At 44.9% G+C, this 25,547-nt stretch overlaps 1 protein-coding gene and 1 pseudogene across 1 annotated transcript; one reads left to right on the top strand and one right to left on the bottom strand.

The window, feature by feature from the left end:
- Positions 1-14,794: 14,794 nt before the first annotated feature.
- Positions 14,795-19,665, bottom strand: LOC122700004 (annotated as a pseudogene).
- Positions 19,666-19,868: 203 nt separating this feature from the next.
- On the top strand, positions 19,869-24,530 carry LOC122700002 (zinc finger protein 333-like). The gene is made up of 6 exons (XM_043912509.1): positions 19,869-19,887; positions 20,003-20,091; positions 20,825-20,951; positions 21,366-21,461; positions 22,150-22,226; positions 23,326-24,530. The coding sequence occupies exons 1-6, from the start codon at positions 19,869-19,871 to the stop codon at positions 24,421-24,423; spliced, it is 1,506 nt and encodes a 501-aa protein (XP_043768444.1). The 3' UTR covers positions 24,424-24,530.
- Positions 24,531-25,547: the final 1,017 nt, after the last annotated feature.

Here is a 25,547-nt window from a genome sequence, read left to right as displayed (position 1 = left end):
ATGGCTGCAATCACCATCTGCAGTGATTTTGGAGCCCAGAAAAATAAAGTCAACCACTGTTTCCACTGTTTCCCCATCTATGTGCCATGAAGTGATGGGACCGGATGCCATGATCTTAGTTTCCTGAATGCTGAGCTTTAAGCTAACTTTTTCACTCTCTGAAGGTGTGATACTATGTATAAGAAAACCTCCCCAACATGAATAATCATACTGGACTTTTTACCCCTATGAGGCCCTTAGGTCAGAGTAAGCAAAATTATGTATTTATTACTTATTAGTGGACATTTAAAAATTGTGTTATAATGGGCACACAACACGATATTAGTTTCAAATGTGAAACGGGATTATTTGATATTTGTATATATTGCCAAATGATTACCGAAATAAGTCATTAACATCCATCACCACACAGTTGCCAATTGTTTTTGCTTGTGATGGGAACTTTCAACTTTTTGGCCAATTTAATATTAACTCAACAAAAAAATTCAACTGGATTAGGCAAATTAACTCACATGCAGGTGTTCTTTGATGTCCCTCACATTTATTTTCTTAGTCCTCAAGGTCCATGAGCTCCAGTTATGAACAATGATGACCACCCCTCCCCCCATTTCTAAGGTACATTCTCTTTGACCATAAACAGCTATGGTGCCCCATCCCCAGTCAGAGATTGGTTTCAGAATGGATTGGTGACTCCATTCTTGCAATGAGGACCAAAAGCTGTGGGGCTTCTAGTAAGATTCCTCCTTCCTAAGAAAAAAACCCTGACATCCCTTTTCTTTTTGGGCATTGCAATTTCTGGATGCAATGCTGGAATGGCTCCATCCAGCAGCCTGAAAAGGGGCACCAGTCCAGTCAGAAAGGCAGAGCAGAAAAATGGACCTTGATGACATTGTTGATCAGCTGAATTGCCCAATGCTGAAGTTTGTTTGACCTCAGAACTTCCCAATATGTAATATAATAAATTTCCTGATTGCTTAATCTGGGGAGTATGGAGAGAGAGAAAGAGAGAGAGAGAGAGAGAGAGAGAGAGAGAGAGGGAGGGAGGAGAGAGGGAGAGAGAGAGCGCCTCTCACTGTGATTACTGTCAATGGATAAGACTGATTTAGAAGAATCATTAACTTCTGAGTGGAACATTGAAAAAAAAGGCTTACTTTGTTAGAAACTTTGCAATACAATATTGTTAGCTATTGTTGCTTTGTTGCACGTTATATCTACATGACTTATTTTATAACTGGATGCTTGTACCTTTTGATAACCTTCACCCACTTCCCCTCTCTGACCTCTGGTTGCACCACAATAAGTCCTGCTTCCTTACTGGTAAAAGTTCAATGGTTATTGAGTTATAAATTGCAGTTTAAGAAAAGGCATCAGATATTCTGTATGCATAAGGAATTTGGCAGAGCACACACAGAGTTGACGTATGTCATGCATTAGATGGTGCTTTTCAGTAGCTATATTCTTGCATTATTTAAATTGAAAAAAAATTTGATAACAAGGACAACATGAATAAATATTGGTTGAAAAAATAAACCCCAAACACAAGACATATATGATCGATTCCTACCCTGATCTCGTCTCCCTTTAATAGTTATTATCTACTATCACAAAATTATAGTTTTTTCCAGTATACAGAGAATCTGTATTTTAATCTTGACAGTTATATAGGATTCCCTAAATATTTAAATATTAATAAATATATACTTTTGGAATTGTGAAGCATTTACTGAAAATCACCCAAAAACTTGACCACTCTTTATAGCGTACAAGGAAATTTTTCCTTGTCAATACAGGTAGAAGTAATTCAGCCTTTGGGTCTGTGGAGCGGCATTCCTTAAAATTGAGATGACTTTTCATTTTGCTAGCTTATTAATGGTTCATTTGAGTAGCTTGTGTTCTTACAGTGCTGCAAGGAACCAATCTTCTCCTTGAACTCCCTACTTCAGAAACATTTAGAGCAGAGACTTCCTATTGCCTGATAGATAAAAAGGGATCTTTGCTAAGATTCACCTCTTTTCTGCTGATTGCCGGAAGTTGGTATTCTCGGAGATCTGGAAACCAGAAGTTTGTGACTAGAGTGGAAACCACATACCACGACTTCCTGTCAATGGAAACACGAGAATAAGGAAATTGAAACCTTGTATGTGCGGAAATCCAGGAGCACGACTCAAGAATCTAGGACTTGAACATTGGAGATGCTGAGAGTACATCTACTCTTGGTGGATGTGAAAATTGGACGACTGTAGAGCCTGAAAGCAAACTGAGTGTCACATAATGAAAGAGACTGTTGTGGGTCTAAATTGATCACCCAGATTGACAGTCTGTGGTTGAGGAGTCTTGATGAGAGAATATGAAAGATTGATCAAGCAAAGAGGATCATGTCCTGAAGGAGTTAGATAGGGAAATCTGGAGTGGCAGCAGAGACGATTCGGGGATGATAATGAGAGGGAATTGAACTGAGGAAGCTAAGATATATGATATGAAATAATTCAATGGGAAACACACAGCAAAGGGCTGGGACATTGCTTAAACTGTGTTCAGTACAGAATGAATTTCTCAGCTAGGAAAAGTTACAAGAGTGTGGGAGGAAGTGAATCTGGGATCACTCCTGGGAGACATTGTTTTGTAGGGTTTGTTTTGGAGGAGTGGATGAAGGCTTGTTTCCATGGGGTTTGCTTGTTGAGAAAAGTGCTTTGTACTGTCTGCTTCAGGAAGCAGCTAGAAATTTTCAAGCAGTGAGGTGAAGGTAGCATATTAGGGGTGACTGGGTTTGATTTACTCTTTCTCCTTATCCCACATCCAAAGAATGTATGTCCTGTGGAAAATAATGGATTCCAGGAACAGAGATTGCAAGCAGCAACTGGTATGGAAAATACAAATACACCAAGAGAAAAATTGTAAATTGCCACCATAGTCCAAAGAAGAAATACCATGTTAGTTAGATGTGAACACATTAAACTGAGAAGTGGAAAATTATTCATACATGTGTTTCTTTTACTTTGATAGCAATTATAATTTTTGTTGTATTACAATATATGAATATTCTCTTCAAAGAAGTTGTATATGTACTGATACAGCAAAATACAAAAAAATTTCCTTTACCCACAGCTGGCCTGTCCAAAACACAAGTGGACATGCATTTTCTTTCCCACTTATGAAGGCACTTAGGATTTAAACTTTGCAATAACCCATTAATCTTTCTAAATATTAATCTACTTGGATTTATGTATCTATATGTTTTAAAAAATTTGTTTCAAACCATATGTAGGATTATGTGACTAGCATTTTTTAACATAAAAATATTCCTTTTAAATATATATGCCGTCTGGTTTTATTCCTAGCACTATGTATTTTCTTATTATAATTGAACTCTGTTTTAACTCTGCCTTGTTAGTAAATATTTTAGTTTTAAAGGAGAATTGCACATTTGAAGTGGGTGAAGATTGATTATTTGATAGGTACGTGGACATGATAATTAAAGTGGAGGAGGGCAAAGACCCCATACCTGGTTGTGAATTCCTTGAGCCATTACCGAGATATGCAAAAAATAAGGACCATGATCAACTGTAGAACACAGGGCTTCAAGTACTGGGAGATGAAAAAAGTTGAATGGCTCAGCAGAGTATTCCTTTTAAGGAGCAGGGAAAGGGTGATCCTATGGACACTCTTACTGAAACTGAGCAGAACTCTATGGTCCTTGCCACACCCCACCTCCCCCAACCCCCACGTCCTCTGCTTTTCTTTTGCCTGTGGAAAACTTTAGTCAAAGAATAAGTTTAATCAGAGAAATGAGAAATGATAAAACAATGGAACACAGTCAAAGGAGACTAAATTATAATCATGTAGACATTAAGCATAGTCAAAGACCTTTAGTTCTTTCTCAAGGGTTATAGATAATATTCTGAGCCATATCCTGTGAGCTGTCTTATAGATACTAAAACCCTAGATGGAGAAGTTAGCTACACGATGATCAGACTGTACCCAAGACTTGAGCTGCCACAATTCTGAGAATTGACCACAAAGAAATAGGAACAATTGGACCCTGGAGCTGAAGATGAACTGTACCTAAAACATTCAAGATGATGCTGGCCAGACCACTGATAACCAATCAATCTGAAGATGACTGTTAGAGATGACTGCATGTAGCACCCCACCCCCACCACCTCCTGCTTGTCGAGGGAGGGGTGTCGGCCTTTGGACAGGTGTCTGCCACCCTCCCCCAACACAGTTGCCAGCATCTGAAATAAAGCAAATTTTCCTTTCTACCATCCTGGCCTGTTTATTGGCTTTTGAGTGGTGAGCAGGCAGACCCCACACCCTCCTTTTGGTAACATTATCTTATGGTTCCCCCTCCTCCCAGAGCATCATGACTCTCACACTTAGGTGAGGATTGTGGCTCCCCACAACCAGACAGATAAGACCTGGTTCCCCAGAGATGTCTGTGTTCCCAGTCTACTGCTTTTTCTTATAAATTTTAGTATTCTATTCTTCTTCTTCTTCTTCTTCATTTTTGCATTTTCTTTGCTCTTTCTTTCAAAACACCAGTAGTCACCGAGAACACTTGAGTTATTTATCCAAACCCTCAGAAGTTCTCTCTTATTCTTTATACTCTATTTATTGTGAAGCACACGAGCACTGGTGCTGCCTTGGTGGCTCAGACAGTAAGAAACCTGCCTGCAATTAAGAAGATGTGGGTTTGATTGCTGGGTTGGGAAGATCCCTGGAGAAGGGCATGGCTACACACTCCAGTATTCTTGCCTGGAGAATCCCTTGGACAGAGGAGCCTGGTGGGCTACATACATGAGGTCCCAAAGAATTGGATATGATGAGTGACTAACAGTTTCACTTCATACAGGCACTGAGTGCTTATGTTGTAATTTTAAATAACTTACTAGAATTGAGAAATTGTGTCAAATTGCTTCTTGAACACTGTTCCTATCCCAGTGCCCTCAGCAGAATTCTTATTTTTTATGGCTAGGATGTGTATTCTATCTTCTAAACTCAAGATGAAACTTGCTGTTGTCATTCAGTTGCTAAGTTGTGTCTGACTCTTTGCAACCCCATGGGCTGCCTCATGCCAGGCTTCCCTGTCCTTCACTCTCTCCTGGAGTTTGTTCAGATTCATGCCCACTGAGTCAGTGATGCTATCTAAGCACCTTACCCTCTGCTGCACTCTTCTCCATTTGCCTTCAACCTTTCCCAGTATCAGGGTCTTTTCCAGTAATTTGGCTCTTCGCATCAGGTGGCAAAAGTATCGAAGCCTCAGCTTCAGCATCAGATCTTCCAATGAATATTCAGGGTTGATTTCCTTTAGGATTGACTGGTTTGATCTTCTTGCAGTCCAAGGGACTCTGAAGAGTCTTCTCCAGCACCACAGTTTGAAAACATCAATTCTTTGGCACTCAGCCTTCTTTTTGGTCTAATTCTCACATCTCTACATGACTACTGGGAAACCCATAGCTTTGACTAGACAGACATTTGTTGGCAAAGTAATGTCTCTGCTTTTTAACACATAATCTGTTAATCACATTAGTAAAATATATCTTGCTAAAACATCTCAGACATTACAGAAGTTATCATGCCTCTAATCGCTGTCCCAAACTTAGGCTCTTTGCTTTGCACCTGTAAAAATAGAATATTTTACTCTTTATAAGAATTAACTCAATAATACTATGCCCATTGTATTTCAAGTTGCTTTTTTTACGCTCAACTATGTATATTTCATGCAAAGATGGGTTCAATAAAGGACAGAAATGATATGCACCTAACAGAAGCAGAAGATAGTAAGGAGAGGTGGCAAGAATACACAGAAGAACTGAATAAAATAGATCTTCATGACCCAGATAATCACGATGGTATAATCACTCACCTATAGTCAGACATCCTGGAATGTGAAATCAAGAGGGCCTCAGAAAGCATCACTGTGAACAAAGCTAGTGCAGGTGATGGAATTCCAGTTGAGCTATTTCAAATCCTGAAAGGTGATGCTGTGAAAGCGCGGCACTTAATATGCCAGCAAATTCGGAAAACTCAGCAGAGGCCACAGGACTGGAAAAGGTCAGTTTTCACTCCAATCCCAATGGAAGGCCATGCCAAAGAATGCTCAAACTACCGCACAATTGCACTCATCTCACACACTAGTAATGCTCAAAATTCTCCAAGTCAGGCTTCAGCAATACGTGAACCTTGAACTTCCAGATGTTCAAGCTGGTTTTAGAAAAGGCAGAGGAACCAGAGATCAAATTGCCAACATCTGATGGATCATCAAAAAAGCAAGAGAGCTCCAGAAAAACATCTATTTCTGCTATATTGACTACTCCAAAGCCTTTGACTGTGTGGATCACAATAAACTGTGGAATATTCTGAAAGAGATGGGAATACCAGACCACCTGACCTGCCTCTTGAGAAACCTGTATGCCAGTCAGGAAGCAACACGTCCAGATCTGGACATGGAAAAACAGACTGGCTCCAAATAGGAAAAGGAGTACGTCAAGGCTGTATATTGTCCCGCTGCTTATTTAACTTATATGCAGAGTACATCATGAGAAACGCTGGGCTGGAAGAAGCACAAGCTAGAATCAAGATTGCCGGGAGAAATATCAATAACCTCAGATATGCAGATGACACCACCCTTATGGCAGAAAGTGAAGAGGAACTAAAACGCCTCTTGATGAAAGTGAAGGAGGAGAGTGAAAAAGTTGGCTTAAAGCTCAACATTCAGAAAACTAAGATCATGGCATCTGGTCCCATCACTTCGTGGCAAATAGTTGGGGAAAAAGTGGAAACAGTGTCAGACTTAATTTTTTTCGGCTCCAAAATAACTTCAGATGGTGATTGCAGCCATGAAATTAAAAGATGCTTACTCCTTGGAAGGAAAGTTTTGACCAACCTAGATAGCATATTTAAAAGCAGAGACATTCCTTTGCCAACAAAGTTCCGTCTAGTCAAGGCTATGGTTTTTCCAGTGGTCATGTATGGATGTGCGAGTTGGACTGTGAAGAAAGTTGAGCGCTGAAGAATTGATGCTTTTGAACTGTGGTTATGAAGACTCTTGAGAGTCCCTTGGACTGCAAGGAGATCCAACCAGTCCATCCTAAAGGAGATCCGTCCTGGGTGTTTTTTGGAGGGACTGATGCTGAAGCTGAAACTCCAATACTTTGGCCACCTCATGCGAAGAGTTGACTCATTGGAAAAGACCCTGATGCTCGGAGAGATTGGGGGCAGGAGGAGAAGGGGACGACAGAGGATGAGATGGCTGGATGGCATCATCTACTCGCTGGACATGAGTTTGGGTAAACTCCGGGTGTTGGTGATGGACAGGGAGGACTGGGGTGCTGTGATTCATGGGGTCGCAAAGAGTCGGACATGACTGAGCGACTGAACTGAACTGAACTGATGTATTTTGAAGATCTTTTCTTGTCTTTACAGAAGGTATGCTACAGATACATGCATTTTATACTTTTCTATTCACAGAGATATGTCTACTTTTATTTTGACACTTTTTATGAATGGATGCTTGAATATTTAAAACAAATTAAGAGAATAATTTTAGTTAAAAGCTAGGAATCTAAGTAATTTGAAAGTATAACCTACTGTAAACAATTTTGATTTTTTACATTTGACAAAGCATCCTTTTCTACAAACTCTAGACTGCAAGAACTCTCCAACCTTGTCAAGCATTGAAGCGGTTTTTTTGTAGACTGCTAAAATTTAAAGTCCTCAGAAAAGTCCCAAAAACATTGGTTTTAATTTGGAAGTATATATTTTTACTTAAATATATAGATACTTACAATTAACTAATTTTTATATAAAATTAATGGCCACTGATATACACATTTAAAGCACCAGAGAAAAGCTTATGTTTTTGCATTGGATTGCCATCAAAAAGATTCTCCCAGCCAACCAGTGATCTCAGAATAAAGAGGTGATAACGACCACGTTAATGTTGTAGTTTCTGGGGCAACTGAGATGGCCAAGTGGAAAACTGCAAGAGATTTGGGTGTCAACAAAATTGCTCATTTCTTGGACAGTATTATTTGGATAAGTTTTCATTCACAGCAAAATAAAGGAAGGTACAGAGGTTTTCTCATATTCCCCTTGCCTCCAGACATGTATAGCTTCTTCTGTTATCAGTATCACTCACCAGAGTGACACATTTGTTACAAGTTATGAACCTATATTGTTGCATCGTGATCAACCAAAGTCCATAGCTTACATTAGGATTCACTCTTGGTGTACATTGTTTTGCTCACCTACCTTTCAATATTTCTATTTTGTGAATGTAATGCAAGAAACCTTCTTGTAAATATCCTCTATAATCATAGGAGTGTTTCTTGAATGAAGATTTTAAAAGTAGGGTTGCTGAATCCTAGTCTGTGCATCTTAAACTTCCATAGCTGCTACCAAATTCCTGAGTACAGTGTCTATATAAACTTACCTTAGTACCATGTAGGAATATCCATTTTACCCTGGTGTAACTGATAGTGAATGCTACTCATATCTGTAGATTTTTCTAATCTAATGCATTGCAGTATTTACTCCTTGTATTAATTCCAACTTCCTTGATTACTAGGTATTTTTAAAGCAATTTATTTTTATTTTTGTTAATTATTTATAAACATCTCTTTTTGTGAGTCTTTTTATTATTGAATTTTACATTTCTTAATACATTATGTGTATTGGTATCTTACTAACATTGCAAATACTTTAACTTGTCTTCAGTCTGTAAATGGTGCCTTTAATTATTAGAAACATTTGAGTAGTAACATTTGTCAATTTTTTCCTATGACTAGATATTTTTTAAAAGTGTGGTATTATAAAATTTAAAATGTTGGCTCTCATTGTCTTTTGAAATTTATCATGTGTTCATACATGCTATGCACTTTTGCCAGACGAACAGTGTTTCTCAATCTTAGAGAAAGAAAGAGAACATTGAATTTCCTATTAAAAGCTACTTTCTCTTTACCACTCATATGATTCTGTAGAAAATTTCCTGCATCCAGTGGCAAAAGGAAGATAGTTGAGGTTTGCATTTATAGAAAGTAAGGGCAGAGTTTCTCAAGCTCAGCATTACTGACATTTGGGGGTGGCTGTATAATTCTTTGTGACTGGGAGTGTGTCCTCTGCTTTGTAGAATGCTAAACAGAATCCCTTGCTTTTGTTCACTAGTGCCAATGCTGTCTGTGATGCCAAAGTTGTCTCCAGAAGTTGCCAAACATTTCCTGAGGCCAAGTTGTCCCTTAGGTGAGCGCGACTGCTCTACAGCCTTTAATATATTATTCATAGTTATTTTTAATTTCCTGACTGCTAGTTTAAGTATGGTTCTGTTGATCTCTTCATGAGTTGCTTTTGCTTGTGTTTCATAAATATTGATTGAATGCTTAGCAATGTGTATAGAACAGTAGACATTGAGGAATATATTATTTAGTACTAGAACTATCTGTTTATTGTAGTTATAATCAATTTTCATTATTTTTGCTATTATGTTTTTGCCTCCAGGGACTGATCCAAGAAAATATTACTGCAATATATGTCAAAGACTGTTTGGCCTATGTCCTCTTCTAGGAGCTTTATTGTTTCATGTTTTGCATTTAGATCTTTAAACCGTTTTGAGTTTATATTTATACAAATATAAAGTGAGGAAACATTCTAATCTCATTGCTTTATATGTGGCTGTTTAGTTTTCCCAGCACCACTTGTTGAAGAGACTGTTTTTTCTCCATTGTAGATTCTTGCCCACTTTGTCATAGATTAATTGGCCATGGATGTGTGAATTTATTTCTGGGGTTTCTATTCTTTCTCACTGATCTATGTGCCTGTTTTTGTGCCAGGACTATGCTGTTTTGATTACTATAGATTTGTAGTATAGTGAAGTCTTGGAAGGTAATTATTTTTTCAAGATTGCTTTGAAAATTCAGAATCGTTTGTGGTTTATTCCTTCTGCTAACTTCAGGGTTTGTTTTTACTTCTTTTTCTAATTTTTTTAAGTGCATGTCAGATAATTTGAGAGTTTACTTCTTGATATAGACCTGTGTCATTATGAACTTCTCTCTTAGAAATGTCTTTACTGCATCCCCAAAATTTTGGAATGGTGTGTTTTCCTTCTTTTTTATGTGTGTGTCAAGATATTTTCTTATTTCTTCTCAGAGTTTAATCCTTGACCCATTGGTTTTTTAGTACCATGTTTAGTCTTCACATGTTAGCTCTTTTCTCATTATTTTTTCTGTACTTGACTTCTAATTTTATATGATTGTGGAAAAGATGTTTGATATGTTTTCTATCCTCTTAAACTTATTGAGACTTGTTTTGTGACATGTAGCCTATTCGAGAAGGAAATGGCAGCCCACTCCACTATTCTTGCCTGGAAAATCCCGTGGAGAGAAGACCCTGGTGAGCTACAGTCTATAGGCTGATGTATGTGGTGACTTAAAAATATTGTACAATGTGAAAAATTGCACAGCTTGAGAGATGGGTGTTATCTGGAGCAAAATGAGAGCAGCCCAGGAGACAGCACCTCAGATAGTTCTGAGAAACTGCTCCCAAGAGGTAGGGGAAGGAAGGTCAATATTTTGGTGAAAGGGGAGTTCAGTGCAACCAGCTGCTTACTTTACAGAAGGTTTTCTGCTCGTCATGAGGAGCTGATGTCACCGTGAAGGGAGTTTGTGCTTTTCTAGATATGAGGAGATGAAAAGATTACGTTCATAAAATCAGTTCCTAAAAATATTGATCTGAAGACCTGTTCCACCAGTTTTCCTTAGGCACATTGCCTCATTCATATTCTCCACCCTGAACTCCCTTCAGGGCATGTCAGAGGTCAGTAGCAGCAGCATCATCATCACAGGATACAGTCCCAGGAGAGGCAGGTGGCTGATGCCCTTGACAAGTGCCAGTTGTAGTTGACACATCTGTAAGATGTTACACAAAATTCCATTTGAACTTTTTTGCCAAACCAATAGAAAACACAGAACAGGAGAACTTAAGAAATTCAGGAAAAGTATCTTAAAAGGGACAAACGTTTGAACCTGAAAGATGTGTTGTATATAGCTAGATAAAGAGTCAGGCTGTTGAATTGGAGTAGGGAAGAAATTTGAGAGAACCATAGAGGCATAATCTCTCAAGTAGTACAAAGCCTGGTGTGTTCTAGGAGCTGAGAAAAGATGGAGAAAGTTAAAACAGAAAGCCAAGTGTGGAGTGAAAGAGTAGGGTGGAGAGGAGGGAGGGCCTGGAAGATCATGGTCAGCTTTGGACTTTATTCTAAGACCATTTGGAAGCCATTGAATCAGAGTTTTAAGTAGGGAGTAATATGAGTTTGTTGATGATTTAAACAAAACACTAGCTTCTGGATTCAGCATGGAGTTTAGGATGGATAAGAATGAATGCAGAGTCCACATGTATAGAAGCCTGGGTAAGTTCAGAACTCAGATGATTTTGGAGCTGAAAAAGTTGGGGTTTGGTGATGATGGCGAAATTGGAAAAGCTTGAATGTTTAAGATGTGTAGGAGGTAGAATTAGAGAGTTTGGTGTTTGATGTATTCTCTCTACCACATGATATACAGTAAGTGTATAAGTTAGTTGCTCAGTCGTGTCTGACTCTTTGTGACCCCATGGACTGGGGCCTGTCGGGCTCCTCTGTCCATGGAATTCTCCAGGCAAGAATACTGGAGTGGGTTGCCATTCCCTTCTCCAGGGGATCTTGCCAACTCAGGGTTCGAACCTGGGTCTCTCGCAATGCAGGCAGATTCCCTACCATCTGAGACACCAGGGAAGCCCATGATATAGAGTACAGGTTGGCAAACTGTGGCCAGTGGGCCAAAACTGCTCCAGTGCTAGTTTCTATTAATAAAGTTTTATTTGAACATGATAAAACACAAATATTCTTGCCTGGAGAATTCCATGGACAGAAGAGCCTGGCAGGCTCTGTGTGTCAGTTCCATACCATGACTTCTTTCTGAAATAAGGTAATTTTTTTCCCCATTCATTTTAGACTGGGAATCTCAATTTACATCCAAAGAGCCTACTCCTCTGCAGGATATTTCAGAGGAAAACTCATCCTATGGTTTGCAAATCATAAGATTGATGGGGGACGATTCTTCCTTCCCTTTCATAGGAGAAGGTGAGGAGTAGCTGAGTTGGATGAGCACACCAGGGCCAGGCAGACACTTGAGCCAAGAAGTTTCCTCCAGGACATGAAGTATCTGGAGGGAGCTCCCATCTTGGGTGATTTAGGGTGGGAGGAATATGGCTTGGTGTGTGAGAACTCCCTAAAGGAGGCAGTTCAGAGTGTGGGCTGTGGGTCACGGGAGATGTGGATAACTAACTGTGGCCCTGTGATTGACAGATGCCAGATAGGCAGATACAGAACCTGGGAAAACACAGAACAGTGTTCATATTCAGAACTAAGTGCTCCCAGTTTTTCTGTAAAAACCTTTTTAGGGACTCCCTGGCAGTCTAGTGGTTAGGACTCTGCAGTTTCACTGCCAGGGTCTCAAGTTAATCCCTAGTTGGCGAACTAAGATCTCACAAGCTGTGCAGTGCTGCCTGGAACAAAGCAAAAACCTTTCTAGTAAAATATCTCTCAGTGCCTCTGAGGGTTGGTGGTCTACCCTCTGGCCACGGGCCCCCCAGAACCAGAAAAGGGCCAGGTGTGCACGTCCAAGTCTCTGGTGCAATTGGTTCTCAGAGACCCTCGCTGGCTGGTGCCCACAGTGAAGTAGGGGGGTTGCCAGGTCTGAAACTGCCAGACCCATGTTGCCCAAATTCTTTTCTTAATTAATTAGTTTGGCTGGGTCTTAGTTGTAACATGGGCTTCCCTGGTCACTCAGACAGTAAAAAGAATCTGCCTGCAATGTGGGAGACCCAGGTTTGATCCCTGGGTCGGGAAGATCCCCATGGAAAAGAGAATGGCAACTCACTCCAGTATTCTTGCCTAGAGAATCATGGGTAGAGGAACCTGGCGAACTAGAGTCCATGGGGTCGCAAAGAGTCAGACTGAGCAATGAACACTTTAGTTGTGACAAGTGGGATCTAGTTCCCTGACCAGGGATAGAACCCAGGCCTGCTGCATTGGGAGTGCAGAGTCTTAGCCACTGGACCACCAAGGAAGTCCCACAAACCCCAAATTCTGATGGCACTACCCCCAAACTTTGGGTCTCTTAGGGTGAGGACAGCCTCCATACCACCTCTTCCTGCTTAGCACCCTCCACTCCTTTTCCCAGGGGCCAGAGCTGGACCTGAAGATAGAGATCAAGTCTGAGATGGAAGAGGAGGTGATGCCTCCGGCTCCAGAGGACTGGTCAGCTCTCCAGCAGTCTTCTGAATATGCAGTCAGCCTGGGAGGTAGTCTGCCAGGAGGGCCCCAGCCTCTGTCAAGAAGGCCCAAGGTTCAGGATATGTCTGTAAGTGGGGAGGTAGGAGGGAGGGAGGAATGGAAGGCCAACTAGATTGGAAATTGGGAACATGCTGGAGGCCCAGGCTTAGCTCCTGGTGAGAACTACTGAACAGGCCTTGGTGTTTCTGCATTGAGTGTAAATATCTCCAGCCTGATGTCAGGCCCTGGGCAGTCCTGGGGGAGGGGGTGGCACCCAGGGTCCAGGTCTTGCCTCTCTGGGTCCAGATTTTCTTCTTCAGTCCTTCCACCCTTTCCATGGCCAGGAAACCTGCAGGAATGAGCAGGTCCTGTGACCCAAGGGCTGTGTGGAGAGTGTCCAAGCCGGTTACCATGCTCTTGGCTCAGGGCCTTATGTTCTGGTTCTGAGGTGGAGAAAGTTACACAGAAGGACACTTTAAGGTGTGCTTGGAGCCCTGCCCTGAGGAGAAGGGGCCTATTCTCCCCTGTCTCCCACCCATCACCTGCCCTGAGGACCAGCCACATTTGCTTCCCATCCTCCACCAAGTCCTGCCATCTTTTCCTCCAAAATATGAACCTGCCTCTGACTGCTGCTCCTGGCCCTGGTGCCACCACCTTGCCCAGAGCCACTGTTAGTTCTCCTGGACCCAGCCTCCTGCTGGACATGGAGGCCAGAGACATCCTCTAGAAAGTAAGTCAGGGGCTTTTCTGGTGGTCCAGTGGTTTAAGAATCCACCTGCCAATGCAGGGCACATGAGTTCGATCCCTCATCCAGGAAATTCCATGTGCCACGGGGCAACTAAGACCGTGCACCGCAGCTATTGAGCCCGAGCTCTAGAGCCTAAGAATCACAACTGTTGAACCTGTTTTCTGCAAAAAGAGAAGCCACTGTAGTGAGAATCCCCTCACTGCAACTAGAGAGTAGCTCCTGCCCACCACAACTAGAGAAAGCCTAGGCCTAGCAACAAAGTCCCAGTACAGCCAAATGTAAATTAAAAAAAAAAAAACACACAAGTTGGTTCAAACACCTTTCCCAAGGGAGTGGCCGTTGGTGCAGGAGGGTTCCCGTCCTTTCTCCCACAGCAGGGATTTTCCCCTTGGGAATAGTTTACTAACACCCCCTCATTTGCAGGGTTCCGCCCATGCCTCCTCCCTCACCCCTCAGTCTACTGGCCATCCACCGCTCCTCCGTGCCCCAGGATGTCCCCCGCTCCAAGAGGCTGCTTAGATGAGGCCTTCCCTACCCGGGCCCCCTCTCTCCGTCCCATCTTGGGCTTGAAATTCCATGACACTGACTAGCTTTGTGTCGAGGAGTTGTCAACCTGGATATGGGGAATGAGCCTTGTCCCTCCTCAGCATGTTTCCCAAGGCAGGGCCAGTCACACCAGTTCAGTCCGGGTGAGCAGGTGTGAGCGGATCCCACCCACGCTGTGACTCTATAATCTGTTCCTGTCACTCTGTCCGGGGGCTGAAGGTGGCTGTGCAGATGCAGAGGGTGGCCACGCCGGAGCCTGCACTGGGCCTCCTCAGACTGTGGAGGGCTGGGGGTGCTGGTGAGTGAGCGCCTGGTGGAATTACAGCCAGAGGGCCCTGCTGTGTTATGTTCTGCTGTGTCTGGGAACTTGGATACACCTTCCTTTCTTCTGACTGCAGTCGTTGTCTTAGGGAGAGAATATATAAAGTCATCTCATCATTTATGGGCTCCCCAGGTGGCACTCGTGGTAAAGAACCTGCCTGCCAATGCAGGAGACAAAAGAGATGTGGGTTTGATCCCTGGGTTGGGAAGATCCCCTGGAGGAGGGCATGACAACCCACTCCAGTATTCTTGCCTAGAGAATCCCATGGACAGGAGAGCCTGGCGTGCCACAGGCTATGGAGTCACAAAAGTTGGACACAACTAAAAATGTAGCACATACAGTATTCCATTGTATATATATACCAGGTCTTCTTTATCCGTTTCTCTCTCAATGAACATTTAGGTTGGTTCGGTATCCTGGCTATTGTGAATAGTGCTGCAGTGAACACTGGAGTGCATATATCTTTTTGAATTATGATTTTCTCCAGGTATATGTCCAGGAGAGGGGTTGCTGAGTCATATGGTAGTACTATTTTTAGTTTCTTAAGGAGCCTCCATACTGTTCTCCACAGTGACTGTTATCAATTTACATTCCCACCAACAGTGAAGGAGGGTTCCCTTTTTTCCACATCTTCTCCAGCATTTATTGTTTGTAGATTTTTTGATCATGGCCATCTTGACAGGCGTGAGGTGATGCTTGACTGTAGTTTTGATTTGCACGTCTTTGATGACTAGCGATGTTGTGCATCTTTTTATGTGGTTTTTGGCCATCTGTGCTATAAAGTACTCATGGAGTACTCTTTGCTCTTAAAGTACTGTGGAAGTGCTCTAGACTGTCATCCCGTGGTGAGAAGGGCACTGGGAAACAATTGCAGACAAACCCCTGACACCCTCCCTCAGGGATCTCCCAGTCTGACTGGGGAGTGCGTATGGTGTAGGCATTTCAGGGGTCCCTAAGGCCACGCCCCAAACTCAGCTTAATGTTGTACTCATGGCTCTGATTTTTTCCAGTGAAGGAATGCAAAGCAAAATCAGCAAAGGGAAAAGGCTTTTGGGGTGACACCTGGAGGAACCCAGGCACAAGCTTTCAGAGTCCTCTCCTAGTGGAGCCACACAGGACATGCTGAATTCCTTCAGCAGTAAGCTGTGACAACATGTGCACAGTGAAATTTACAGGGAGGTTCATTATAGACTCAGAGCCCAGGGTTTTCCCTGGGGGCTGGTCGTGTAGGCACCATCTGCCCAGCACATACCTAAACTCCAGGCTTCTGGAAAGAAAGAAGGCATCCAACATGGACCTCATTGTTTGTACAGACAGTTTAAGCAGAGTGAGCCCCTCTTACCAGTTAGGGTCGGGGGAACTGTCTCAAAATCCAAGTTGTGGGACTTCCCTGGCGGTCCAGTGGTTAAGACTCCACACTTCCAATGCAGGGGGCATGAGTTCAATCCCTGGTCAGGGAACTAAGATTCCACATGCTGTGCAGTGCAGCCAAAAAAAAAAAAAAAAAAAAAAGAAAAGAAAAGCAAAAAGAAATCCAAGTTCCCAGAGGCCAGCTAAGGGCCAGCCTTGCCAGCTGGCCTTGCTAAGGAGAGCAGTCAGGAGGGCTGTGTTAACTTATGTCTGCACAGTAGGGAAGCATGCTGCTGCTGCTGCTGCTAAGTCGCTTCAGTTGTGTCTGACTCTGTGTGACCCCATAGATGGCAGCCTATCAGGCTCCCCCGTCCCTGGGATTCTCCAGGCAAGAACACTGGAGTGAGTTGCCATTTCCTTCTCCAGTGAATGAAAGTGAAAAGTGAAAGTGAAGTAGCTCAGTGGTGCCCGACTCTTCGAGACCCCATGGACCGCAGCCTACCAGGCTCCTCCGTCCATGGGATTTTCCAGGCAAGAGTACTGGAGTGGGTTACCATTGCCTTCTCTGAGGGAAGCATGGAACTATGTAAGATATATTCAGGAGGTCAAGTTGAGATAGTTTGGTGGGTCATGTATACATTCATTTACCAGACAACTGGGGGCACTTATGGGAGGGGGACTGGGGGCTTCCCTGGTGGCTCAGCAGTAAAGAACCCACCTGCCAATGCAGGAGAAGCATGCTGGCGTTCTGATAGGACACCAGCAAGTGACGGGGCAGGAACTTGCGCAGGAGTGGAGGAGGCTGGGGTTGGGTGCCGAAGCCCAGCAAAGTGGAAATGTTTAGTCGCTCTTTCTTGTCCGACTCTCTGAGACCCTATGGACTGTAGCCTGCCAGGCTCCTCTGTCCAGGGGATTTTCCAGGCAAGAATACTGGAGTGGGTTGCCATTCTCTTCTCCAGGGGGATCTTCCTGACCCAGGTCTCCCGCATTGCAGACAGATACTTTACCAACTGAGCCACCAGGGAAGCCCTCCTAAGCCTAGGTGGGGTGGGCTTTAACATAGGGGGATTGGACGACTGAACATTTCTACTAGATCCTCCCTGGAGATGGAGGTCACAGGGGACTCTAGTGAGGTGCTGGTCGTTGAATGGTGGTGTTTTGGAACTGAATACGAGGTGAGGGAATGAGTACAGAGTTTGCCCATGATGGGGAACGGAGAGATAAAACAGTAGCCAGAGGGAGAGGTGGGGTATTATAACTGTATTGTGCCCCCCGCCCCCTCCCCCGACCAGACCCTATTGAAGTTCTAACCCCTGGTACCTGTGAACGTGACCTTGTTTGGAAATAGAGTCTTCACAGATGACATCAGGTTAAGGTGAGGTCATGACAGTGGACCCTAATCCCACATGAACGATGCCATTTTAAAAAGGGGAAGATGCCTTGTGAAGACAGGGACACGTGGGGGAGAAGGTCACATGACAACAGAGGCAGCAATTTGAGGGACGCAGTTATAAGCCCAGGATTGACCTTCACCACCAGAAGCCAAGGTTTTTCCAGTAGTCATGTATGGATGTGAGAGTTGGACCATAAAGAAGGCTGAGTGCCAAAGAATTGATGTGTTTGAATTGTGGTGCTGGAGGAGACTCTTGAGAGTCCCTTCGGCTGCACGGAGATCAAACCAGTCAACCCGAAAGGAAATCAGTCCTGAATATTCATTGGAAGGACTGATGCTGAAGCTGATGCTCCAATAGTTTGGCCACGTGATGCGAAGACCTGACTCACTGGAAAAGACCCTGATGCTGGGAAAGATTGAGGGCAGGAGAAGGGGGCGACAGAGAATGAGATGGTTAGATGGCATCTCCGACTCAATGGATGTGAATCTGAGCAAACTCTGGGAGGTAGTGAAGGACAGGGGAACTTGGTGTGCTGCAGTCTTTGGGGTTGCAAAGAGTCGGATACGACTTAAGGACTGAATAACAACCACCACCATAAGCCAAGAAAAGGCAAGGAATGACTCAGCCGGAGTCTGAGAGGGAGTGTGGCCCCTCCAACGGCTTGATCCTGGACTTCTGGCTGCTGGAACTCTGAGAGAATACAATTCTGTTGTTTTAAGCCACCCTCTTGTGGGTTTTTTTTTTTTTTTTTTTTAATACCTGCCCTGGGAAACTAATACCATGGGATCAGGGATTGGACGTGGTTCAGATTTAATGACCAAGGGAAAGGTCCCACTGAGAGGGGAAGTGGGGGTATCGGGAGATGGGATTGTGGGGCATCACTTCTCTATAACAGGCCAGAGTGAGGAGCCTGGTGTAGGGGAAGAATGTTATCGATTTGAAGACGGGAAAGGAAGGACACTTTCTTCTCAGGCAGGCTCCCAGGGAAGTGGTGGTTTCTGTGCTCTGCTTGTGGTAAGTCCTGGGCGGTACCAACCCTGCAGAGTTGGGGCAGAGGAAGGGGCCCTGTAGTCAGGGAGGAACAGCTGACTCAGGGCTGAGTCAAGGGGGAGAAAGGGGCACTGTAGAAACCTCAGCATCTGTTGGTGGATCAAGACTGTGGCTCCAGAGATTTGGAATGGAGGAAATGTGTGTGTGTTTCTTTTTTTAAAGCACTTGTTAACATTAAAAATAAAAACATTTTAGTTTTCATTGGGGTATAGCCAGTGATAATGTGATGTGATAATGATGTGATAGTTTCAGGTGAACTGTGAAGCCGAATCATATATATAGGACTCAGCCATATGTATACACGTATCCGTTGTCCCCCAAACTCCCCTCCCATCCGGGCTGCCACATAACATTGAACAGAGTTCCATGCAGAAGCACTTGACATTTAATGAATTTCCCACCATGTGGCTTCCAGCTGGTGTGGTGGTGTTCAGTTGCTAAGTCATGTCCAACCCCTTTTGACCTCATGGACTGTAGCCCGCCAGGCTCTTCTGTCCCTGGGATTTCCCAGGCAAGAATACTGAAGTGGGTTGCCGTTTCCTTCTCTGCAAGCCCCTCCCACACCCTTAGTCTTCTTCTCAGCTCTTCTGCTGTAGAATTTGGCCTTCATGATGACAGGCTGCTTTGGGAGCTTTTTGTTTCCCAGATCTTTCTGATCACATCAGTGATAGGACAGCTTCAGTCTTATCCTCAACAGCACTTATCTGGATCTTCTCACCGACTAAGGTCAACAGTTTATCAAGGTTGACAGTTGCACAGAAGCTCTGGTTCCCCTTTAAATGGTAATGCCTTGTACCGACTTTCCCAACGTCTCCTGGGTGATATTCGTTCAAGTTGATCCTGTGGTGAAGTAGGCCACCAGTGTTAGCTCAGCTTCCTGGGTGTTTCCCATGATGCAGCCGTGGCTCATGTGGCCTCCAAGTTTTCAGGTCTTCCTTAGTTTGGTTGGCATATTGGCGGCCGAGATGAAAGAGCTGTGTGTGTTTCTGTATGTTTCTGTGTGTTTGTGTGTGTGCTTGTATATGTGTGGTGCTGGGCCTCTAGTGGTGTCTGTGTGTGTGTGTCTCTGCACATAGTGTATGCATGTGTGGGTACTGGTGTGGGTGAGTGTGCCCACGTGCCCAAGTAGCTGTGGGTGTGTGCAAGCATATGTGCATGCACATCTCAGTGTACAGTACGTGTGTGTGTGCTTGTCCAAGGGTGTGTGTGCACCTGTGGTCACCCACAGTCACGGTGGGCAGCCTCAGCCCTGCTGCTGAGACCCTCACGGCTCTCCTGTTCTTCTGCAGCTCTGTCTGCTCAGGGCCCTGCCTGGCTCCAGAAGGAGAGCATGGAAGAAGCAGCCATGACTCCTGGGAGACTGGCCACCTGTCCACAGGTAAGCTGGAAGTCCTTGCTCTTCTTCCTGCTTTGTCTCCTTGTCCCCTCCCCTTGTCTGGGAGCTTCTCAACCCCACAGGGCTGGTCTCTAGGCTTCCAGGCACTGGGCCTCTAGTGGTGGGTGAGCAGCGACCTCACCTGCTGGACCCTGGGGTTAGGGGCAAGGATTTCCAGGCTAGTTGTTGTTTTATTTTAAATCATTTATTTACTTTTGGCTGCACTGGGTCTTTGTAGCTGCGCTCAGGCTTTCTCTCGTTGCAGCGAGCAAGGGCCACTCTTCGTTGCAGTGCATGGGCTTCTCATTGCAGTGGCTGCTCTTCTTGTGGTGCATGGGCTCTGGGCACACAGGCTTCAGTAGTTGTGACACATGGGCTTAGTCTCCCCATGGCATGTGGGATCTTCCTGGACCAGGAATCGAACCTGTGTCCCTTGCATTGGCAGGCAGATTCTTACCCACTATGCCACCAGGGAAGTCCTGGCTAGTTGTTAGTAGCTAAGTCCTGTCATGAAGTTGAGGTCCTTGGCTGCCACACTTCAGGACGCTCTCATTTTTGGAGGGAAGAATAGATGGAGAAAAGTTGCAGTTCTGAGGCCTGAGCTGAGGGACCTTAGAACTACATCTGAACATCCTGTGCATGGGAGTCTCCCTTCCCCAGGCCTGCAAGCCCCTCACTGTCCTCTTGAGTCCTGGAGGGGCTGGCCTCTGGCTGAGCTCCTGGATGTGCATTTTAGGAGCCAGTCACCTTCGCGGATGTGGCCGTGCTGTTCACACCGGAAGAATGGCTGTTTCTAGACTCTGCCCAGAAAAGCCTATACAGAGACGTGATGCTGGAGAACTACAGGAACCTGGCCTCTGTGGGTAAGGCCGGCCTTGCTGCTTCATGCACACATTCATGCAGCCACTGTGGGTTCCCAGAACTGTGCTGGTCTGGGGAATCCAGAGGTGAAGAGACAGAGAGGTCCTGCCATCATGGTGCTTATTATAGTCTTGTGGCTTCCTCATGGAAATGAAGGCTTGTCTGCTCTTCCTGGGCTTCTTAAGTGCCTTCTTGAGCTGGGCCCTGGGTTGTGGGGATTAGAGAGTCCTACTGTTCTTTGGGACCCATTGAGGGAGCTTGTACCTTAGTTCCTTTGTGAAGGAAGCCTACATCAGAATGTAGGTGTGCCCTTTTTGCTGTTTCCATCTCCAGTGACCCTGAAGACTTCAGAGTATCAGCCCCTGTTGCATGGCAGGCACAGTCTGCTCACACCCTGCATCTTTTCCCATAAGCAGGTGATCAACTCTGCAAAACCAGGATGTCTTCCCATATGGAGCAAAGAGAAGAGCTGTGCGTCACTGAGAGAGGGGTCTTCCCAGGAGCCCAGTTAGGTGAGCACTAGGCAGGCGAGGGGAGCACCAGCTCTGGGTGCTAAGATGAGTGTGTAAGATTTAGAAACACTTTCAGTATCCTTGATGGGGAAGGCAGTTAGGTTGAGCTTCCTCAGTAAATTTCACTTTCTTTACTCTTTCCCTTGCTTTTTTACCTCTAACACTTTACTCTGGCTTCATAGAGCATAGAGTAAATTATCCTACCTCCTTTTTACATTCAGCACTTTCATGTGTAAATTTCATCCAGTTCTTCCCCACTATGTTTTTAACTAATACTTTCTCTCAACATCAGGTTCAGTCTTCATGGAATCTTTTCTTAGAAAATTATCTACTATTTCCACTCCTTGTTCCTGTGATTACTTAACTCTTCACATAGCCAAACAGCTTAAAATTTTTTTTGCTCCTTAATATGTTCCTTTTTTTTTTTTAAATTATTTTTTGGCTACATCACGTGGCCTGTGAGAACTTAGTCCCCCAACCAGAGATCGAACCTGGACCCTCTGCATTGGAAGTGTGGTGTCTTAACCACTGGACCAGGGAAGTCCTGATATGTTCCTCTTATTCAGTTTCTTCACATATTTAGGATCAATATTAAAAAAATCTGCATGTATCTAGCTTACTGGTCCTTCTGACCCCAGAGTTTCATTCCCTGTGCACTTGATATTTCCTCCCCCTTAATTCATTCCAGGTCCTCACCTTCAACACCAAGACTCAATTCCTAATCAAGATATTTTGGCAGCGATTCCATCCATTGGCATGAAAAGGGTAAGGCACAAGGGATTATTCTTGGTCCTCTACAGTAGGAATTGCTGTAGGCTAGAAACTCAAGAAGCTCAGAGACAGATTCAAGGCAAGTGGTACTCACCTAGGAGAAGGCAGTTTGTTGGGAGAGAGCCTGTGAATGTCATGAATTGGGGGAAAAAAACTCTAAATGTAGATCAAGATGTGTCTCACAGAGTTCCCAAAGCTAATCGGTTTTAAAACCTTTTTATTTTGTATTGGGATACAGCCGATTAATAATGTTGTGTTTCAGGTGAATGTTCAGTTTCAGGAGAACAGTGAAGGGATTCAGTCATACATATGCATGTCTCCATTCTCCCCCAAACTCCCCTCCAATCTAGGCTGCCACATAACATTGAGCAAAGTTTCCTGTGCTCTACAATAGGTCCTTGTTGGTTATCAATTTTAGATACAGCAGTGTGTACATGTCCATCCCAACCCAAACTCCATAACTGTCCCTTCCTGTCCACCCCCCTCTGCCCCGCACCACCCCCCTCCAGTCAGCAGCCATAAGTTTGTACTGTTAAGTCTGTGAGTCTGTTTGTGTTTTGCAAGTGAGGTCATTAATATAATTTATTTTTAGATTCCATGTATAAGGCATGTCATACAATAGTTCTCCTATTCTGACTTACTTCACTCCATGTGACAGTCTCTGTGTCCATCCATATTGCTGCAGATGGCATTATTTCATTCTTTTAATGGCTGAGTAGTATTCCATTACTTTATCTTCTTTATCGACACGATGGACATTTAGGTTGCTCCCATGTCTTGGCTGTTGTAAACAGTGCAAAGTTTACCATTTTTGTAAATCTGACAGAGATGTAGAGCATTCAAGACTTAATTTAACCTTTAACAATTAAAAAAAAAATCTACTTCTAAGAAGTCCCATGAATGTAATGAAAATGATAGCTCTTTGTGGCAAAGTATCCTCTTGAAGGAACTCAGTGTAGAAATGGCAGAGATACACTAGGACAGTAGAAGTTTGAGCTATAGGACTGCCTCTCTCCTACACACAATTTGCTTGTGGGAGAATACCTGTGACTGCAGTAAAGCCTCTGGTCTTCCCATTTTCCTCACTGGACAGGAGCCACCTCAGGTCGGAGAAAACCTCTATAAATATGATGAGCTTGGGAAGCCCTTTGACAGCATCAAACCGCTTTTTCAGTACCCGCGATTTCCTGCTGAAGGAAGCCCCTTTGAAGGTCGAGAGAGCCGAAAATCCTTCCTCCGGACCACCCGCCTCATCGTGCCTGAGAAAGTCCCCAGCGGGGACAAAACCTACACGTGCGACAAATGTGCAAGATCCTTCCGGTACAGCTCCGAGCTCATCCGGCACGAGAAGACGCACACCGCGGAGAAATGCTTCGAGTGTCAGGAGTGCCGGCAGGCCTTCAAGTACTTCTCCAACCTGCGGCGCCACCTGAAGACCCACGGCGGCGAGAAGCCCTTCGAGTGCAGCCAGTGCGGGAAGACCTTCACGAGGAACTTCAACCTGATCCTGCACCAGAGGAACCACATGGGCGAGAAGCCCTACTCGTGCAAGGACTGTGGCAAGGCTTTCACCCAGCCGTCCTCGCTGAGGAGCCACATGCGGACCCACACCGGAGAGAAGCCCTTCGAGTGCGGCCACTGTGGGAAGACCTTCCGGGAGCACTCGTCGCTGAAGACGCACGTGCGGACCCACACCCGAGAGAAGCCCTACCAGTGCACCCACTGCGGGAAGCCCTTCCGCACCAGCACCAACCTGAACGTGCACAAGCGGATCCACACCGGCGAGAAGCTCTACGAGTGCGCCACCTGCGGGCAGGTCCTGAGTCGGCTCTCCACCCTCAAGAGTCACATGCGGATCCACACCGGAGAGAAGCCCTACCCGTGCCCGGAGTGCGGGCGCGCCTTCGGCGAGCCCTCGTCCCTCAGGAAGCACGCGAGGACCCACACCGGCAAGAAGCCCTACGTGTGCCCGCAGTGCGGGCGAGCCTTCGGCCAGTCCTCGCACCTCATCGTCCACGTGAGAACCCACACCACGGGGAGACCCTACGAATGCACTCAGTGTGACAAAGCCTTCCGACACAGCTCTTCACTCAGCGTGCACAAGAGGGTTCACGCCAGGGGAGAAAACGTCAGGACCGGCGACCTGCCTCTGTCTGTGTCTCTGCCCATGGAAGGGCCCCTTGCTGATTAACCTCCTGTTTCTACAGACTAAACACCCGGGGCGGTAATCATCTCGCCTAGTACACCTTTAGCGACATCCTCTTTGGTGGCTCAGTGGTGAAGAATCGCCTGCCAATGCAGGAGAGGAGGGTTCTATCCCTGGGTTGGGAAGATCCCCTGGAGAAGGAAATGGCAACCCACTCCAGTATTCTTGCCTGGGAAATCCCATGGATCCTGGTGGGCTGCAGTCCCTGGGGTCACAGAGACTCAGACACGACTGAGCACGTGTACACACACGTAACACACCACAAGCAGAGTGTGTGATCTTTATGTTGTTGAATGTTAAGTATTTATGGAGATTTGCTTTTCGGTCTAGGGCTTCTCTGATGGCTCAGGCGGTAAAGCGTCTGCCTGTAATGTGGGAGACCTGGGTTCGATCCCTGGGTTGGGAAAGGAACCCTTGGAGAAGGAAATAGCAACCCACTCCAGTACTCTTGCCTGGAAAATGGCATGTCTTGGTAGTTGCCTGCCAAAACTGCCCCTTCTTACTTGCAAAAGCACCTAGGTATTTTTGTTCAGATTGGGACTATGCAATGTACATATATTTTGTGGCTTAAAGCAAGAGAATTTTATTCTCTCACACTTCTGGAGGGCAGAAGTTGAAATCAAGGTGTCTGCAGGGCCACGTTCCCTCTAAAGTCTCTAGGAGAGGAGGCTTCTTTGCCTCTTTCCACTTTTGGTGGCCCCAGGTGTGCCTTGCCTTGTGGCAGCATCGCCCCCATCGCTGCCTCCATCTTCACATGGCCTTCTCCTCTGTGTGTCTGTGTCCTCTTCTGTGTCTTCTAAGTGTCTCTTATAAGGACACATCATTGGACTTAGGGTCTACCCAGATATCCAGGATGGCCTCATCTCAAGATCTTTAATCTAATGACATCCACAAAGACCCTTTTCCAACTGAGTTCACAACCAGAGTTTCTAGGTGGACATATCTTTCGGTGATGGTGGTGGTGGGGGCCGCATTCAAACCACTACACCATCAGGGAATGCGCATGATTAAAATACTTCCACCTCCCTGTCCTTCTTGCTGGCAGTGGAGGCCACGTTCTCCAGTCCTGGCCAGCAAGAGGCATCTTTGAATGTGAGTCCTGGGGAAGA

This window comes from Cervus elaphus, chromosome 9, assembly GCF_910594005.1.
Source record: "Cervus elaphus chromosome 9, mCerEla1.1, whole genome shotgun sequence".
Taxonomy (NCBI): domain Eukaryota; kingdom Metazoa; phylum Chordata; class Mammalia; order Artiodactyla; family Cervidae; genus Cervus; species Cervus elaphus.
The sequence above is the reverse complement of the archived record's forward strand: the minus strand, read 5'-3'. Positions and strand labels throughout refer to the sequence as shown.